The following is a 17,968-nucleotide window of genomic DNA, read 5'->3' on the forward strand; positions in this document are numbered from 1 at the left end:
TCCTGCTGACGGAGGAGCAGTTCTGTTGACGGAGGAACAGCCAGAGGAGCAGTCCTGTTGACGGAGGAGCAGCCAGAGGAGCAGTCCTGCTGACGGAGGAGCAGTTCTGCTGACTGAGGAGCAGTCCTGCTGACGGAGGAGCAGCCAGAGGAGCAGTCCTGCTGACGGAGGAGCAGTCCTGTTGACGGAGGAGCAGCCAGAGGAGCAAACGGAATACAAGGAAAAGTGCGCTGGATAAAAATAAAAAGGATTTCTTCAATTATCAGTCACCTTTATGGTGAAAATTTTAAAAAGTCTGAGACGCATGAAGAGGGTTAAAACTTGTTTATTTTCAATATTGCATCCTAAAACAGTCTTCGGGCATTAATATATTAGTAAACTGTCCAAACCTAAATAAATGACTTTCCTCCCAAACATTCCTCTCTGACTGTTTTCTAAGGCAGAAGCTGAAAAACTACCTTCCCCCATCTGGATATAGCTGGTAGGAGCCAAAACATAACGACAGCTAGATTAACATTTCCTTTGCTTAATATCTTGCCTGCATCAATGCGTCCCTCAAAGGGAAGTCGGGGGATAGTTTGTCTCTTTCACAGATCTGCTGGCTGGAAGCTAAGAGGCCATTGAACACTGCGTATTAATAAACAGATGCACAGCGAGCACCTTGGGATCGCTGCTGAAACTCCACAGGTGGTTGAAGAAAGAGAAACAAATAATAATGCGGAAGATGATTGAATGATATATTTCCCCCGGGGAGCAAGAGGTGTGTTAATCCAGAACCTGGCAACAAACAGTATTTAAAGGCTTTATTCAGGAGGGCAAGGCGAATGCAAATGTTCTAGCTAATGCCTCCTCCGAGGTGTTCGGATTAGGAACAGAGGCCATGACGTATCATTTTGTACATAGTTCAACATTTTGGAGAATACTCTAATCTTCCTTCGTGCCAAGAGTTAGATGAGAAGATTGACTCCTCCCTCGTCTGAGAGGGGCCTCGACCTCGTCTGACTGTTGGCAAGAAAGCGAATGAGTCAACCCACCAAAGAGTCGATCAATAGTTTTTAAATGTAGCAGCACAACAAAACATAATTAGAACAGAGCATGAAGATCAGATTTTTTTCTGTGTCAAATCAACCTGGATAATAATGAAATATATGGTAGTGTTACTTCACATAATTTAACATAAAAAAATCACTAATTCTGGCATTTTGTCTCAAACCAGATTAAACATTTCATCCAAACAGACATTCCACTAGTGTTAGTCAATGCTCGTTCTGTTGAAATAACAAAAGGACCACAAGGAGTGCAAAGAACGCTCAATATACATGAATGTAGAGTCCCTTCAACACAGCCAGTCATTTTTGGTTGGGCTTTTGGAGATCATGCAGGAACATCTTTGCTTTGTGGGACAGTGAGTCCGCTTGGATCCTCAAAGCAAAATAACATTCAGAGATACAACGTGGACGAGTCACACACACACAAGCTGCATGTTGGTCGTTTCTACACGCATCCCTTTGTTACATCTTCACAATTATATTATGTATATATAGAAAACATCTTCTGTTGCTATGGCACTGGATGCAGATTTAAGCACTTAATGTGGAATAACTGATTCTCTATGTTTCTGTACAACAATGGATCCACGAAGGCCAGTGGGTGAGTAGGAGTGTGTGCGTGTGCGTGTGTGTGTGTGTGTGTGTGTGCGTGTGCGTGTGTGTGTGTGTTAGTGCTGTGTTAGTGCTGCTGGTTCTGTGGTGGACTGACAGTGCTGGATCTGGATGTGGGAGACCTGCAGGACGGGCAGCAGCAGCTGCAATGCATTCTCTATGTAGTTGGTACTGTTGGAGCCCTGTAGACAGGAGACACATCATCATCATCATCATCATCATCATCATCATCATCATCATCATCATTTTACTGCTAATAATCTTTTTAATTGTTGAATTGGTTTATTATGTTGTCTTTTAATTTGTATTTATTGAATTATTATTTTAATGTCTGTTTTATCATAATTTGATCATGTTTTTTTATTGCTTTTGTTTGGCCTCACTGTTTCTGTTGCTATATTGCCTTGTACTTTACTTCTTTACTTTGTCTGTCAAAACACTGATCATGATCCCTTTCCATCATGATTTTACCTCGTAGAAGAACTGGTTTAGGGTCTATTTAAAAAGCTGTATTTAAAATATGCAGAAATGTCAATAAAATGATTATAGTGGTGGATATGACTTCATAATCTACTGTGAGTATCCTAAATATATTGAACACCTCGTCCACCACACTGTTCCTTCATTCATAAACGTATCTTTAAACATCTTGTTAGGTCACACATTATTCAATAATCTAACAATCAATCATCATCAGTCACAATGATTATTAATGCATTTCTAGCACTCAGTGTCACACTGAGGCTAATTAATATCAATCCTCATCACTTGATATAACGAAGATGATCTGAGGATCTCACCTCTAACTGCACGTTGTCTACCAGCGGGTTCAACTCCTCCGCTTTCCTCTGGCTCTGTCAGGGAGGTGAAGCACAGGAAGGAGCAGTGAGCACAAAAACACAGAGACAAGCGTTTAAGGCTGGCAATGTTTTAGATTTCCCTTAGTGTTGACAAATTCCAGGGGAAAAAAACTACTGACAAGTGTGATTTAGAGTTAAGAGTTCCTGCCAGAGACCTCCATTATATTCCAAAATCTCTTCCAAACACATAAATGAGGCACGCTGTTTCTCGGAGTGGCATTTCCCCTCATTACCATGGAAGAGCCTGCTGTCGCTTCCTCGCCAGCCAAGCAGGTATTCAAGAACAGACATGTGCAAAATAGCTCAGCAACACTGGCTGACTTACTGGAACACTCGCTTTTATTTTATATACAGAGTGGGTATATATATATATATATATATATATATATATATATATATTAGGGCTGTCAAAGTTAACGCGTTAACGCAACATCCTCTTAACGCCGTTAATTTTTTTAACACGCGATTAACGCTCGGTATTTAAAAAAAAAAAAAAACGTGCATTGTATGATTTATGGCCGTCGGTGGCACCTGTAGTCTTGATCCAGAGGGAAGGTGCCTGTCCACAGGCAGCGGTGTTTCCCCGCGTCCCATTCATTGTCTATGTGAAAAGCCGTGCAATGCATTCTGGTAGCGTCGCGGCGAATCTCGAGAGACGGCGCGCGAGTTGGCCACTCCTCATTTGCCTAAAGTTGAAGTCGAATCTACTTTATGCTAATCAGAGGCGCCGGGCTCGACTCGCCGCCTCAGGAACGCTCGCGAACGCTCGCAAAAAGTTGTTGTTTAAAGGAGAGCGCCTGTCAATCATCCTCTAGTGGCAGCCCACCAAGCATGCAATACTGGGAAGCGGCGCGTCCACACGCGTTTAAAATCGATTTGTGAACGGCAAATTCACCTTCAAAAGACTGCCAGATGGTTCAGTCGATAAGACCAAAGTCATCTGGGTGTGGGTATGAAATGAGCTACCATAGAAGCACGTCCAGTCTGAGATATCACTTGCAAGCCAATGCACTTATATCCTAACTGTACTTATGTCCTGTTACACTATCTCCTGTGACATGTTCACTTTAATTGTTTGTGATATATTCTTATAACCCTGTTTTGATCCCATGTTTTGGTAAGGGGATATTTGAAGTGTTAAATAAACATTTTCATAAATCAAGTATATTTGCCCTTATGTTGTTAAAAGTATTAAGAATATGAACAAAATACATTAAGGTACATTTAGAAGAAGAAAAAAAAATGTGCCAAAAAATGCGATTAATTTGCGATTAATCGCGAGTTAACTATGGACAAAATGCGATTAATCGCGATTAAAAAAATCAATCTTTTGACAGCCCATATATATATATATATATATATGCTGCTCAGAACTCCACCTAGTGGTCCACAGAGTTAGCTACCTGATGGTGCTCAAGAATTCACATAAATAAATTAAAAATAACAATTTAAATGCATGTTTTCCATGTTATGCTTGAATATCACCGTGGCAACCGCACCGAATCTTCAGGTAGAGACAAGCGTGTTTTGCCACTGTTAGCTAGCTAGTGTTCCCTCGGCTGCAGTGACACACATTCTTTTTAAAGAGAAGTGATGTCGGAGAGAATCCTGCACCAGTAAAAGCTGAGGTGTGGAAAGGTATGGTGAGGAAATATGACCCAGAATACATTATATTGAATGAATGACATACTTATTTCGGGCCATTACAGCTGACAGTGGCATACCATATTTACAGCCCAGTTTAGTGGACAATGGGTCACATTGGGACTTATTAAATGGGAATTGTTGACAATGAGAAAAAAATGAAACAATAGAAAGAAACTAGTCTCATCATTTAACACTCGTACACACACACACACACTCTCTCTCTCTCTCTCTCTCTCTCTCTCTCTCTCTCTCTCTCTCTCTCTCTCTCTCTCTCTCTCTCTCTCTCTCTCTCTCTCTCTCTCTCTCTCTCTCTCACCTACCCCAACAAGAAGCAGTGTATCAGAGAACTTCTTGGCCAAACACTCCACCTCCTTACACATGGCACATGTCAACCTGGAATCAAAATGTAGAGTTTAGCTAATCACACAGACACACACACACACACACACACACACACACACACACACACACACACACACGACACACACACACACACACACTCACACACACACCTGGTGAGGATGTGTGCCTGGTCTCTGGCTGGTTTCTCCAGGTCCTGACCGTGGAGGATGAGCTCTGCCACCTTGTGGAGCTGCTCGATACTGCGAGCCGTCACTTCTGCCAGACTGCCGACTGATGATAGGTAGACAGCCTGGAACACACACGAACACACACACACACATACACACACACACACACACACACACACAGATCAGATCAGATCACGCTGTGACAGTAGAATTAAAAAGTCTGTGCGGTTGCTGATGAGTTGACCTCACCTCCACAGATCTGGGGTCCTTCTCTTTCTCCTTCTTTTCCTCCTCTCCTCCCTTCACCTCCTCCCCCTGTTCTTCTTCTCCATCTTTCTTCTCCTCCTCCTTTTCATTCTCTCCAGGTAAGCCTTCTCCTGCCGACCCGTCCTGCGTTTCCCCGTCAACCGTCTCCGTAGTGACAGGCCGTTCCACCTTGCTCACCCAATCATGGGCCCTCAGCCGTGCCTGGAGATGCATAATTACAACCCATCATCTCGGCATGGTGAGAGATCGCCACCCTGATGTATGCTAATCAGATGCGTACACACGATTATATGCTAATGAAGGTAATTTATATATGTGAATCTGAATATGCAGAAGGACTTCAAAGGTGATAACTTCTAGATTCATCGAAGACTGCAGCAGGAGAGAGGATGTAAAAAATGATGTGCGTGGACTGAATATCTAATAATAACGAGAGAAAACTGAGGAAAATCCTCCCAAAAGTTTAGAGTTGTTTCAAGTTAAGGCAAGAATTATGGTTATTATAAGTGTTAAAGGAAATGATGTGCTGGGATTGTCTTCCTGTGTTTTGTTACTGCGTTTATTATATTTCCCAGAATGCCACTTTCACACTTTTCTGCTTTTCTGCTACTTAAATATAGAAAGGAAAAGAGCTATAAAGAAGAATAAACCAGCCCACCTTTAAAGCATATTGGGAGCAGATTACAGTCTGTGAGTACATAAAACACAACAAAGGGACAATAATGCCAGATCCTGAAATAGCCTCTTTGTTTCATGTCTTTGAGGATAGAAGGGAGTTCTCAGTAAAGATCATGAAGATTTATGTTCATTTATGCTTTATGTAAAACAAGTACAGTAAGGAAATATCAATTTTTGTGGCTGTCATTGTGAAGATCGTGTTTGTTTAGGATTTATCGTGGATATGATGTGAGTCAATGGTTGTCTGTCTCTACATGTCTCCCTGTGATAGACTGGCGTCCTGTCCAGGGTGTACCCTGCCTTCGCCCAATGACAGCTGGGATCGGCTCCAGCCCCCCCGTGACCCTAAATACAGGATAAGCGGTAGAAAATGGATGGATGGATGGATGATGTGAGTCGATAAACAAAAGAATCCATGGCAATGTGCCAACAAAGGCGGCAGAGAAGAAGACTGCAGCAGGTAAGCATGGACGTAAACAAGTCACAATCTGAAATCATTATAACTCATCGCCTAATAAAGCCTTTGAGCTTCTGGAGGAAGGAAAAGCACTCGACACATTTTGTCAGCCCTCAAGGACACAGCCGCTGTGCTTTGATGACTGTTGTTGCTTTACCAGAAAACTCCCAGAAACCCATTTGATTTGTCCGACTCAAAATGCTGAAGCCTCATTTAAGCTACAGCTGAACGAGGACAGGATCTTAGAGTCACACTAGGAAGGGACTGACTTCACGGCCTGCATGCACAAGAGGAACGTTCACAGCGAAGACATCTTTACATGTGAGAGGGTGAATAATGTAGTTAAATAGAAAAAAACAAATCCCTCCTTTAAGGGAAACGTTTAAACAGACCAGTTTTCCTGATGCGCGTCGGTGTGTTTTGGGCTACAATTTAGGTTTAGGTTGTAGTCTCAATTATTAGTGTGTGTGTGTGTGTGTGTGTGTGTGTGTGTGTGTGTGTGTGTGTGTGTGTGTGTGCAACTCACCTTGTTTAGTTTGTCTGGCGTTGCAGCAACATGAAGCTCAAATAGCAGCTCAGTGAGAACGCTCACAAACTCCTCGCCGTCGGCCGCTGGCAGAAATATCACACACAAAGACACACACACACACACACACACACACACACACACACACACGCACACACACACACACACACACGCACACACACACACACACACGCACACACCGTGTTAGTAGACATTACTTTAAACAGCAGATGTTAAAGCCATATAAGCGATAGATCGAGAGCAGATTGTGCCACGTGCAGTGATTCCCGCCATGCTTGAGATCCTGAAGATGATCGTCCTCTTTTGCCTTCAGCCAAAACGGCACCACAGAGATTTGGTGTCTGATTCTTGTTTTCGTGCCAAATTAATTAAAACTCCTGAGAATAAATTATAAAATGTGAAGGCACACATGCAGATTTGATGCCTTCATCTGATGGTTTCTGCTGGTCTGGTTTGGATTCTGTGATGCGAATGTGTCGGTGGCCCCTGAACACAAACACGGGATCAGGCACCGTGATGAAACCCTGCAGGTGAAGGGACACGCGTCGGCTTTGAGCTCTGCGCTGCTGTGCCGTCGCCTCAGGGCCCCCTGTCGCACAGACTACGCTTACATGTACTCTTTAAAATGTCAAGTGACAAGTGGCTGGTGAGGGATGATAAAACCTAAACTTAGCGTCCCATGACGTCCCCTCGACACTGAATTTCACTTTGGCTGAACATTTCCTTCTTTCAACAGAGACGATGACTAAAGATCAGGAACAAAACGCCTCCAACACCAGTTCCCATAAGGCTCCAAGGTTCTCATTAAATCAGGGTTTAAAAAAAATAAAACATGTTCCCCTCAATCAAGGTGAAGGTTAGGAGAGACTGTGTCCTTCCCGAGTCCGCGTTGACGCCCAGAAACTGAATCCCCTCTAGCTGCAGGGCTGCTGCTCCTGACCCCGACGAGGACAATCAAGAATGTCACTCGCACAGATCAATATGAATCAAACACAACAAACCGTCACAATAATGTTTATGCTGACGTGTTTGAGTTACTGCTGTGGTGTGATTAAACAGAGACATTTGCAGTGCAGTTGCTGTGATTTCTGGGGGCGATAATGTTGCCATCCAAGACGCTGTTAAGCCGTCAGTCATGTTAGTTACGATGACCGGGATTTGCTTGAGCTAAAGGACTGTATGAATATTATTAGGAGGGAGAGGGAGTCAGGAAGGGAGGATTGTGTATTCATTTTTGGTGCAAGGTCATCTGTTTATTTTTTTTAAAGGGAAAAATTCACCATTTTTTATGTGGACGTCCATCGGTGTTGATGGTTAATGGAGCAGTAACTTCTCAGTGCGTGCTGCACCGACCCAGAAAGCTGAGTTCTCTCGCTGTTCTTCTTCCTGCATCCAGCACCATCATTTGGCATGGCAGTGACGTGGTTGGAGGTGAGGAAGGACTATAGGCTGCTATTTCAACTTGGATTTCTATTCGACGCCTCCGGGTAGCCAGGGGGCGCTTTGCTCAAGATGCTGCTCAAAAAACAGAACTTCCTGGTTCTCTTCATTACAAACTGGCTGGCCAAATCCCAATGTCCCCCTAAAGGTCTAAACCCTGAACCCTCAGGGACTTAACTGACGTCACCTGGTAAATGGGAGAGTGTGAGAGGCTGTGAGGGCTTGAAATGGTAGAAATACACATGGAACAGCACTTGGCATGTCACTTTACTTTGATTACACAACATATATCATCTAAAAGTGTTGTTTTTCACGTTTTACAGCCTGATCTGAACGTCTTCCAGGATCTCATCATCCCAGACCAGACGTACCTGTCAAATCATTTATTTACTCGTTTTAGTTCAAACGGCTTCAACAAGCTAAATTAAAATAACTGGTTGATGAATAAACCAGGTGTGTGATATAATAATAATAAACCAGGCCTATGATGAAATTCCTATGATTTCAAGTGTTTTATGCTCCTATTAAATCTTTAATGTTAATGTTTCTGTGTAAATGTGATATGCCCATCAAAGTCCGTGAGTGCGTGAGGGGGACATTGGGATTTGGCTGCTAAGTTTCCAACTGAGAAAATGGCATCCTAAAGTATGATTGGATGAGGATACATTGGGTTGTTTTGTCTGACTCTGATATTCAGCCGTATTTTATTGGCAGCTGAAGACGTGGTGTATAAAGGCTGAAACTGCGGCTACCTTAGCTGTGCTTTAAATATATTCAGAAATATATGTATATATATATACATATATGTGGTTTGGGAGGATGGTTTTGTTTTCCTGCTGCTTAAAAGGCAGTTAGCCTATTAAGTGCTTTTAGCACAATTAACTGTTGACTCATTAGTCTTTCATTGAGATCATCCCTGCTTGATAACACCTGCTTCTTTCTAACGCCACGTGACCAGAACACTGATCTTCATGACTCTTAAACGGTGCAGTGTGTGGGATTTGGCGGCATCTGGTGGTGGTGTTGCAGACTGCGACCAACTGAAACTTCTTCCACGTGCAAAGCGTGGAGGAGAAATATGGTGGCCGACATGGAAACAGCCTATCCAGAGCCAGTGTTCGCCGGTGTGTCCGTTCAGGGCTACTGTAAAAATGTGGTGGACTCTGTGAAGAGGATCCGCTCCATATTCACATATATATTCAAAAACTGTTCATACGCTTACAATAATGGTTGTTAACAATAACACAACAATGTCACGTAAATGCAATTTAGAAAAAGCCCTGGAAAATGGAAAACTCAACCAAAGTGAAACATCAGTTGTGTTCCTGACCATCTGATCTATTTTAAGGGGTCATGTAAGGCCATCTGATCCTGGGTCAGTACTCAGGGACCGCCTCTACCTCCAGCAGGTCTGGTTTGGGTCACTCACATAGGGGGGTAGAACAGTGTAATTGGGAACTTAGATCACCGTTATCCTTCGTCTGTCCTCCTTCTCCTCCTCCTTCTTCTTCCTCGTCTTCTTCCTCCTCTCGCTTGATGAAGATGTCCTTAATGAAAATCAGCTCCTTCTTCAACTCCTCCTGCTCCTCTTCCGCCAGCGAGGTGAGGAATGCTTGGACCTAGGAGCAGATATAGAGTATGTGCCTCTAAAAAGACCGCTCCTACCTTCCTCTCACTTGTGCCTTACCTTCGCCTCACTCTCATTGGACAGGATCTCCAGGGCCTCGAGGTGTGACAAGCCCTGGTAGTCGTCAAACAGAATCCCGTAGTGAGCTGTGGGCGCACTGATTGGCTGGTTGCCCAGACGGGCCCGCTCTCTCTCTTTGGCTTCCTTTAACATCTGAAATAGAAAATAAATCACAGGGAAACCTTAGTACACACATCTGCAGAGCTGCCACTGTAGGTGGATGACAGAATGTGGATTTCCAGAGAAAGTCAGTCCGTCCACGCAGACACACATGTGTATCTCATTTATCTGACAGGATGCTGCTGTGTCCACATGCCTGACTCAGAGATACAGTCTTCTGCATCAGGGTCTTGGTCTTTTTGAAACCCGGGTCACTTTCAGCAAGAACAATCATGGTCTTCTTTCCAATGAACTCCAGAGCGTCCAAACCTCCGCTGATCACCGACTTACCCTGGAGAGACACCAAGCACAGGGGGGGAGACACCAAGCACAGGGGGGGAGACACCAAGCACAGGGGGAAGACACCAAGCACAGGGGGGAGACACCAAACACAGGGGGGAGACACCAAACACAGGGGGGGAGACACCAAGCACAGGGGGAAGACACCAAGCACAGGGGGGAGACACCAAGCACAGGGGGGAGACACCAAACACAGGGGGGAGACACCAAACACAGGGGGGGAGACACCAAGCACAGGGGGGAGACACCAAACACAGGGGGGAGACACCAAACACAGGGGGGAGACACCAAACACAGGGGGGAGACACCAAGCACAGGGGGGGAGACACCAAACACAGGGGGGAGACACCAAACACAGGGGGGAGACACCAAGCACAGGGGGGGGGACACCAAACACAGGGGGGAGACACCAAACACAGGGGGGGAGACACCAAACACAGGGGGGGAGACACCAATCACAGGTGGGAGACACCAAGCACAGGGGGGGAGACACCAAACACAGGGGGGAGACACCAAACACAGGGGGGAGACACCAAACACAGGGGGGGAGACACCAAACACAGGGGGGAGACACCAAGCACAGGGGGGGGGACACCAAACACAGGGGGGGAGACACCAAGCACAGGGGGGGAGACACCAAACACAGGGGGGGAGACACCAAACACAGGGGGGGAGACACCAATCACAGGTGGGAGACACCAAGCACAGGGGGGGAGACACCAAACACAGGGGGGAGACACCAAACACAGGGGGGGAGACACCAAACACAGGGGGGAGACACCAAGCACAGGGGGGGAGACACCAAACACAGGGGGGAGACACCAAGCACAGGGGGGAGACACCAAACACAGGGGGGAGACACCAAACACAGGGGGGAGACATCAAGCACAGGGGGGGAGACACCAAACACAGGGGGGGAGACACCAAACACAGGGGGGAGACACCAAACACAGGGGGGGAGACACCAAACACAGGGGGGAGACACCAAACACAGGGGGGAGACACCAAGCACAGGGGGGGAGACACCAAACACAGGGGGGAGACACCAAACACAGGGGGGAGACACCAAGCACAGGGGGGGAGACACCAAACACAGGGGGGGAGACACCAAACACAGGGGGGAGACACCAAACACAGGGGGGGAGACACCAAACACAGGGGGGAGACACCAAACACAGGGGGGGAGACACCAAACACAGGGGGGAGACACCAAACACAGGGGGGAGACACCAAGCACAGGGGGGGAGACACCAAACACAGGGGGGAGACACCAAGTCATTAATACAAATATTCAATGAAAATGACACCGAGTCTGAATTCTAACTGTTCACTTATTATTAAGTATTAGGAATAATGAAACAAACAAAAAACACTCACAGAAGTCAGTAACGTATTAGTCTGCCACTAGCAGCTGGTGTGTGTGTGTGTGTGTGTGTGTGTGTGTGTGTGTGTGTGTGTGTGCGTGCGTGCGCGCGTGTGTGTGTGTGTGTGTGTGTGTGCGTTCACTCACAGTGTTTTGCACAGCGTGTGTGATGGTGGAGAAGACTCCCCTTCCAGAAGCTGCAGCACCAACAGAAGTCTCCCCAGATGCTCCCTCCGTCTCCCCACTTTCACCTCCTCCCTCTTTCTTCTCCTCCTCTGCTCCTTCCTCCTCTTCCTGCGCCTCCTCTCCTACTGACGTCCTGTGGAGACGCAGAGCTTCTCCTGCCTTGGTTTTAACCGAGGTCAGGCTCTGACCTGCACACAGACACGTGAGGTAAAGACTTGGGAGACCACAGGGAAGGAGGGTGTGGAGAAAGTCAGGAGAAGGTCCATGAGAACAGGAGACGTACCCACTGTGGAGGAGGCGCTGCTCAGGAGAGACTTTCCCCATGAACTCCAACCTCCCCAGCCTTTGTCTTTCTCCTGAAGAGACTTCTGTTTACACAAACACACACGTGCACATGACAGTAATCATTAGGAAACCGATGGAGATACAGCACTTATGTTATAATACTTGTATTCAAAGTCTCAAAGGTTGAACTACTACTACTTACTAACTTATCATAGTATTTGCATGCTTGTTATGCGTTGTGTAATACAAACTAATATTGACCAATATATAATCATCAGGGGCTTTGTGGAGTTTACATGTTCTCCCTGTGTGAGCGTGGGCTCTCTCCGGGTTACCTGTCTGTCTCTACACGTCAGCCCTGTGATAGACTGGTTACCTGTCTGTCTCTACATGTCTCCCTGTGACAGACTGGTTACCTGTCTGTCTCTACATGTCTCCCTGTGACAGACTGGTTACCTGTCTGTCTCTACATGTTGGCCCTGTGATAGACTGGTTACCTGTCTGTCTCTACATGTCTCCCTGTGATAGACTGGTTACCTGTCTGTCTCTACATGCCTCCCTGTGATAGACTGGTTACCTGTCTGTCTCTACATGTTGGCCCTGTGATAGACAGGTTACCTGTCTGTCTCTACATGTCAGCCCTGTGATAGACTGGTTACCTGTCTGTCTCTACATGTCAGCCCTGTGATAGACTGGTTACCTGTCTGTCTCTACATGTCTCCCTGTGACAGACTGGTTACCTGTCTGTCTCTACATGTCTCCCTGTGACAGACTGGTTACCTGTCTGTCTCTACATGTTGGCCCTGTGATAGACTGGTTACCTGTCTGTCTCTACATGTTGGCCCTGTGATAGACAGGTTACCTGTCTGTCTCTACATGTCAGCCCTGTGATAGACTGGTTACCTGTCTGTCTCTACATGTCTCCCTGTGATAGACTGGTTACCTGTCTGTCTCTACATGTCAGCCCTGTGATAGACTGGTTACCTGTCTGTCTCTACATGTCTCCCTGTAATAGACTGGTTACCTGTCTGTCTCTACATGTCGGCCCTGTGATAGACTGGTTACCTGTCTGTCTCTACATGTCTCCCTGTGATAGACTGGTTACCTGTCTGTCTCTACATGTCTCCCTGTAATAGACTGGTTACCTGTCTGTCTCTACATGTCTCCCTGTAATAGACTGGTTACCTGTCTGTCTCTACATGTCAGCCCTGTGATAGACTGGTTACCTGTCTGTCTCTACATGTCAGCCCTATGATAGACTGGTTACCTGTCTGTCTCTACATGTCTCCCTGTGATAGACTGGTTACCTGTCTGTCTCTACATGTCAGCCCTGTGATAGACTGGTTACCTGTCTGTCTCTACATGTCAGCCCTGTGATAGACTGGTTACCTGTCTGTCTCTACATGTCAGCCCTGTGATAGACTGGTTACCTGTCTGTCTCTACATGTCTCCCTGTGATAGACTGGTTACCTGTCTGTCTCTACATGCCTCCCTGTGATAGACTGGTTACCTGTCTGTCTCTACATGTCAGCCCTGTGATAGACTGGTTACCTGTCTGTCTCTACATGTCTCCCTGTGACAGACTGGTTACCTGTCTGTCTCTACATGTCTCCCTGTGACAGACTGGTTACCTGTCTGTCTCTACATGTTGGCCCTGTGATAGACTGGTTACCTGTCTGTCTCTACATGTCTCCCTGTGATAGACTGGTTACCTGTCTGTCTCTACATGCCTCCCTGTGATAGACTGGTTACCTGTCTGTCTCTACATGTTGGCCCTGTGATAGACAGGTTACCTGTCTGTCTCTACATGTCAGCCCTGTGATAGACTGGTTACCTGTCTGTCTCTACATGTCTCCCTGTGATAGACTGGTTACCTGTCTGTCTCTACATGTCTCCCTGTGATAGACTGGTTACCTGTCTGTCTCTACATGTCAGCCCTGTGATAGACTGGTTACCTGTCTGTCTCTACATGTCTCCCTGTAATAGACTGGTTACCTGTCTGTCTCTACATGTCGGCCCTGTGATAGACTGGTTACCTGTCTGTCTCTACATGTCTCCCTGTGATAGACTGGTTACCTGTCTGTCTCTACATGTCAGCCCTGTGATAGACTGGTTACCTGTCTGTCTCTACATGTCAGCCCTGTGATAGACTGGTTACCTGTCTGTCTCTACATGTCAGCCCTGTGATAGACTGGTTACCTGTCTGTCTCTACATGTCTCCCTGTGATAGACTGGTTACCTGTCTGTCTCTACATGCCTCCCTGTGATAGACTGGTTACCTGTCTGTCTCTACATGTCAGCCCTGTGATAGACTGGTTACCTGTCTGTCTCTACATGTCAGCCCTGTGATAGACTGGTTACCTGTCTGTCTCTACATGTCTCCCTGTGATAGACTGGTTACCTGTCTGTCTGTACATGTCAGCCCTGTGATAGACTGGTTACATGTCTGTCTCTACATGTCTCCCTGTGATAGACTGGTTACCTGTCTGTATCTACATGTCAGCCCTGTGATAGACTGGTTACCTGTCTGTCTCTACATGTCAGCCCTGTGATAGACTGGTTACCTGTCTGTCTCTACATGTCTCCCTGTAATAGACTGGTTACCTGTCTGTCTCTACATGTCGGCCCTGTGATAGACTGGTTACCTGTCTGTCTCTACATGTCTCCCTGTGATAGACTGGTTACCTGTCTGTCTCTACATGTCAGCCCTGTGATAGACTGGTTACCTGTCTGTCTCTACATGTCAGCCCTGTGATAGACTGGTTACCTGTCTGTCTCTACATGTCAGCCCTGTGATAGACTGGTTACCTGTCTGTCTCTACATGTCTCCCTGTGATAGACTGGTTACCTGTCTGTCTCTACATGCCTCCCTGTGATAGACTGGTTACCTGTCTGTCTCTACATGTCAGCCCTGTGATAGACTGGTTACCTGTCTGTCTCTACATGTCTCCCTGTGATAGACTGGTTACCTGTCTGTCTCTACATGTCAGCCCTGTGATAGACTGGTTACCTGTCTGTCTCTACATGTCTCCCTGTGATAGACTGGTTACCTGTCTGTCTCTACATGTCAGCCCTGTGATAGACTGGTTACCTGTCTGTCTCTACATGTCTCCCTGTGATAGACTGGTTACCTGTCTGTCTCTACATGTCAGCCCTGTGATAGACTGGTTACCTGTCTGTCTCTACATGTCTCCCTGTAATAGACTGGTTACCTGTCTGTCTCTACATGTCGGCCCTGTGATAGACTGGTTACCTGTCTGTCTCTACATGTCTCCCTGTGATAGACTGGTTACCTGTCCAGGGTGAACCCTGCGCCCTGCGACCCTGAATACAGGATAAGCGGTAGAGGATGGATGTCATTATTGTGCATCCTTTGTCAAGAAAGTGGTGTGACAAACCTCCACATCCTCCTCTGCAGCCTCTGGCTCCGGCTCCAGGCTCACTGGTTGGTCACATATGATCACCTGACCCTCAGCGGCAGGCTCTGGTTGGTCAGTCGGAACCTCTGAAGTGTCCTCTGTGGTCGCTTCATCCTTGGTGGACTGTGGGAGGTCAACACTCTCTGGGATCAAAGGCTGCAGAGGAGCAAAGGCTGCTGGGACATTCTGACAGGGGTCCGGGTCTGTGTGAGCGGGCTGGGTGGGTGGAGGTGTGATGTCGGCAGAGGGGTCTGCGTCAGCCTGAGACATGTTGATCTAGAGGAGACCAGATCTTTGACTTTAGTTCCTTATTAATCTTTGTATCCACATGCAACACATACACCATACAGGACATATATTAAAGCTTGATATTCACTTAATATTCACAAAAAAAAATTAAATTAGTGCTGCAACTGGTAATTACCAGTAAAAATAATAAAGTTTGTCTGCATCTCCAAGTGTCTTGTATTAAAAATCTAAATCAATAAGATGTCCAGTTTAGTGTGATATAAAACAGAGAAAAATAGCAGATTCTAGCTGGAGAATGTTTGTGTCCAGTAGCTAAATCCTATAAAACATGAAATGTCATCGTTAAATACAAATAGCAAAACACTTGATATCATCTGCAGACACTTCCTCCATGAGCACAAAGTTCAAAGACCCAAAACAAGCAGATCATTAAATCTATTCAACCACGGTTGCAACATGCTTTCCAATTGTCTTGTTGCATATTTTGCATTCTGTCCATTGTAATTGAGGTTTTAATGTTAGATGCTGTCCAGCATTGCAAACGCACTATTTATATTCACAGTGGTAGAATATACTTGAGGATAAATACATTTTGTGCATATGTAATGGTGTCTTCTTCTTTGGTATTCCAGCTAACTCTAAATCCATGCACAATCAATTATTTAGTACTCAGGGTGCATGTACCATTGGCCAACAGTGGGATGAGGTCCAGTATGGTTGCAACAACTAAAATGAAATAATGAAACTATACACTTGTGCTGCTCTGATACATTTAGAGATTTTGAGGCCAAAATAAGGAGTTTAGATCATCGAAATCAACCACTGTGAGTTAGCACATCATTGATTATCGCTTCGTGGCTCAACATCTCCACCTAGTGGTCACTTGTGCAACGTGCACGTAGATTCAAAATGCCAATATAACAAAAACAAACTGCACAACAAGACACAATAAGTATAGTGTGACAATATTTGATCTTTATGGTATCCATAAACTGTCCCGACAGTCTGTAGAGATGAAAATGCGGCTATAACTATTTTTTCAAACTGATGATATCAAAACAATCATTTCATATCGATGACATCAACGTGTCAAAGCCTCGTCTGCCTCTCTTAACAATCTTTCAACACAATATTACACAAAGACAACATACAGGACCATGCCAACGCAAGACGCTCAACAAAGACCACTGTTCTGTTTGAAAGCCAATGTGACAATTAGGCTATTATTCGCATGTTTACAGTCTTCTCAACGAGTTTTGTTTTCTTTTAGCAGAGCAACAAACACACTTTCAACAGGGAAACAAATTCATAAAACTTTATCACCGGGTTTGTCGGTTGTTTCAGTCAAAGGACAAGTCTTAAGCTCAAAGACAGTTTTGTCTTTGTGAAAGTGACAGTGCAGCTCACCCGTTTGGTGCCAGCCGGCGGCTCCTCTTCCGCCCCGCCACGTCGGCAGGCCGGTGTGACTGCACCGAAGAGTATCAACATACAAGATAATTCACTGCCTCGGGGGGACAACCTTTGTCCACTGTATTGGAAATTGGAAAAGAAGGCCGGGAGGCGGTCGCGGTTTTCAACGAAGACGGAAGTTGGTGGGATGGAATCATCCCGCTTCGCACAGATAGTAAGACATACAGTCGGTGTATGTTTTTCGCTCTATTTCGCGTTAAAATGGTAATGTGTTCTAATCCATATCTTTATAGAAACAAATTAATGAATTCAATGACACACTCGGTATAGTGGTAAATTTTAATAATATTTTATTCATCCTGCTCCGTACCGTGGCTCGTTGGTCTAGGGGTATGATTCTCGCTTAGGGTGCGAGAGGTCCCGGGTTCAAATCCCGGACGAGCCCAATTTTTTCTCTTGGAATATAAATCATTCATCGCTCAAGCGAGTCTTTTAATCCTGAATAAACACATATTACAGCTACATCTCACTATATTTTAGAGAGCTACATTAATGGTAGATCTTTAACATGTCCTAATGTATTTACAAATCACGTCATATGACAATTTTAAAGAGTCTAACACTAATAACCACTATTGCGCTTTTGCTTTTGAAATAATTATAACAATAAAGGTTATGATATTGCCTGTGTCTGTGCGAGTATGTGTGTGTGTTTGTGATTTTAAAACCTGTGTGCTGAGATGTTGACCATTATCATATTTATGTTATAAGCTTTATTAGGTCTTCTAGGGCAAAAACCCAAATAAGGGGTTATTTTGCACCT

At 45.4% G+C, this 17,968-nt stretch overlaps 1 protein-coding gene across 3 annotated transcripts; it reads right to left on the reverse strand.

The window, feature by feature from the left end:
• Positions 1 to 309: 309 nt before the first annotated feature.
• fam114a1 (family with sequence similarity 114 member A1) lies at positions 310 to 17,208 on the reverse strand. 3 transcript variants are annotated; one of them, XM_084005027.1, is made up of 13 exons: positions 17,143 to 17,208; positions 15,466 to 15,762; positions 12,066 to 12,150; positions 11,744 to 11,970; positions 10,091 to 10,225; positions 9,775 to 9,927; positions 9,556 to 9,706; positions 6,627 to 6,712; positions 4,948 to 5,166; positions 4,681 to 4,820; positions 4,489 to 4,561; positions 2,462 to 2,515; positions 310 to 1,843 (listed from the first exon to the last, which is right to left on the reverse strand). In XM_084005027.1, exons 2-13 carry the CDS (start codon positions 15,754 to 15,756, stop codon positions 1,718 to 1,720), a joined length of 1,740 nt encoding a protein of 579 aa, XP_083861153.1. In that variant the 5' UTR covers positions 15,757 to 15,762; positions 17,143 to 17,208; the 3' UTR covers positions 310 to 1,717. The 3 variants fall into 3 exon arrangements, with proteins under 3 accessions (XP_083861153.1, XP_083861151.1, XP_083861152.1); XM_084005025.1 differs by having other exon boundaries at positions 9,517 to 9,706; XM_084005026.1 differs by having other exon boundaries at positions 9,517 to 9,706; positions 17,059 to 17,144.
• Between the last annotated feature and the right edge of the window lie 760 nt (positions 17,209 to 17,968).

Source organism: Eutrigla gurnardus (assembly GCF_963514095.1).
Source record: "Eutrigla gurnardus genome assembly, chromosome: 3".
Classification (NCBI taxonomy): Eukaryota; Metazoa; Chordata; class Actinopteri; order Perciformes; family Triglidae; genus Eutrigla; species Eutrigla gurnardus.

Coding starts and splice junctions, on each gene's coding strand:
- fam114a1 (XM_084005025.1), bottom strand. CDS start 15,756: ATGTCTCAGGCTGACGCAGACCCCTCTGCCGACATCACACCTCCACCC. Junction 11,971..12,065: donor CAGCGCCTCCTCCACAGTGG/GTACGTCTCCTG, acceptor GTCTGTGTGCAG/GTCAGAGCCTGACCTCGGTT. Junction 6,713..9,516: donor ACACTGTTCTACCCCCCTAT/GTGAGTGACCCA, acceptor TATTTCTGCCAG/CGGCCGACGGCGAGGAGTTT.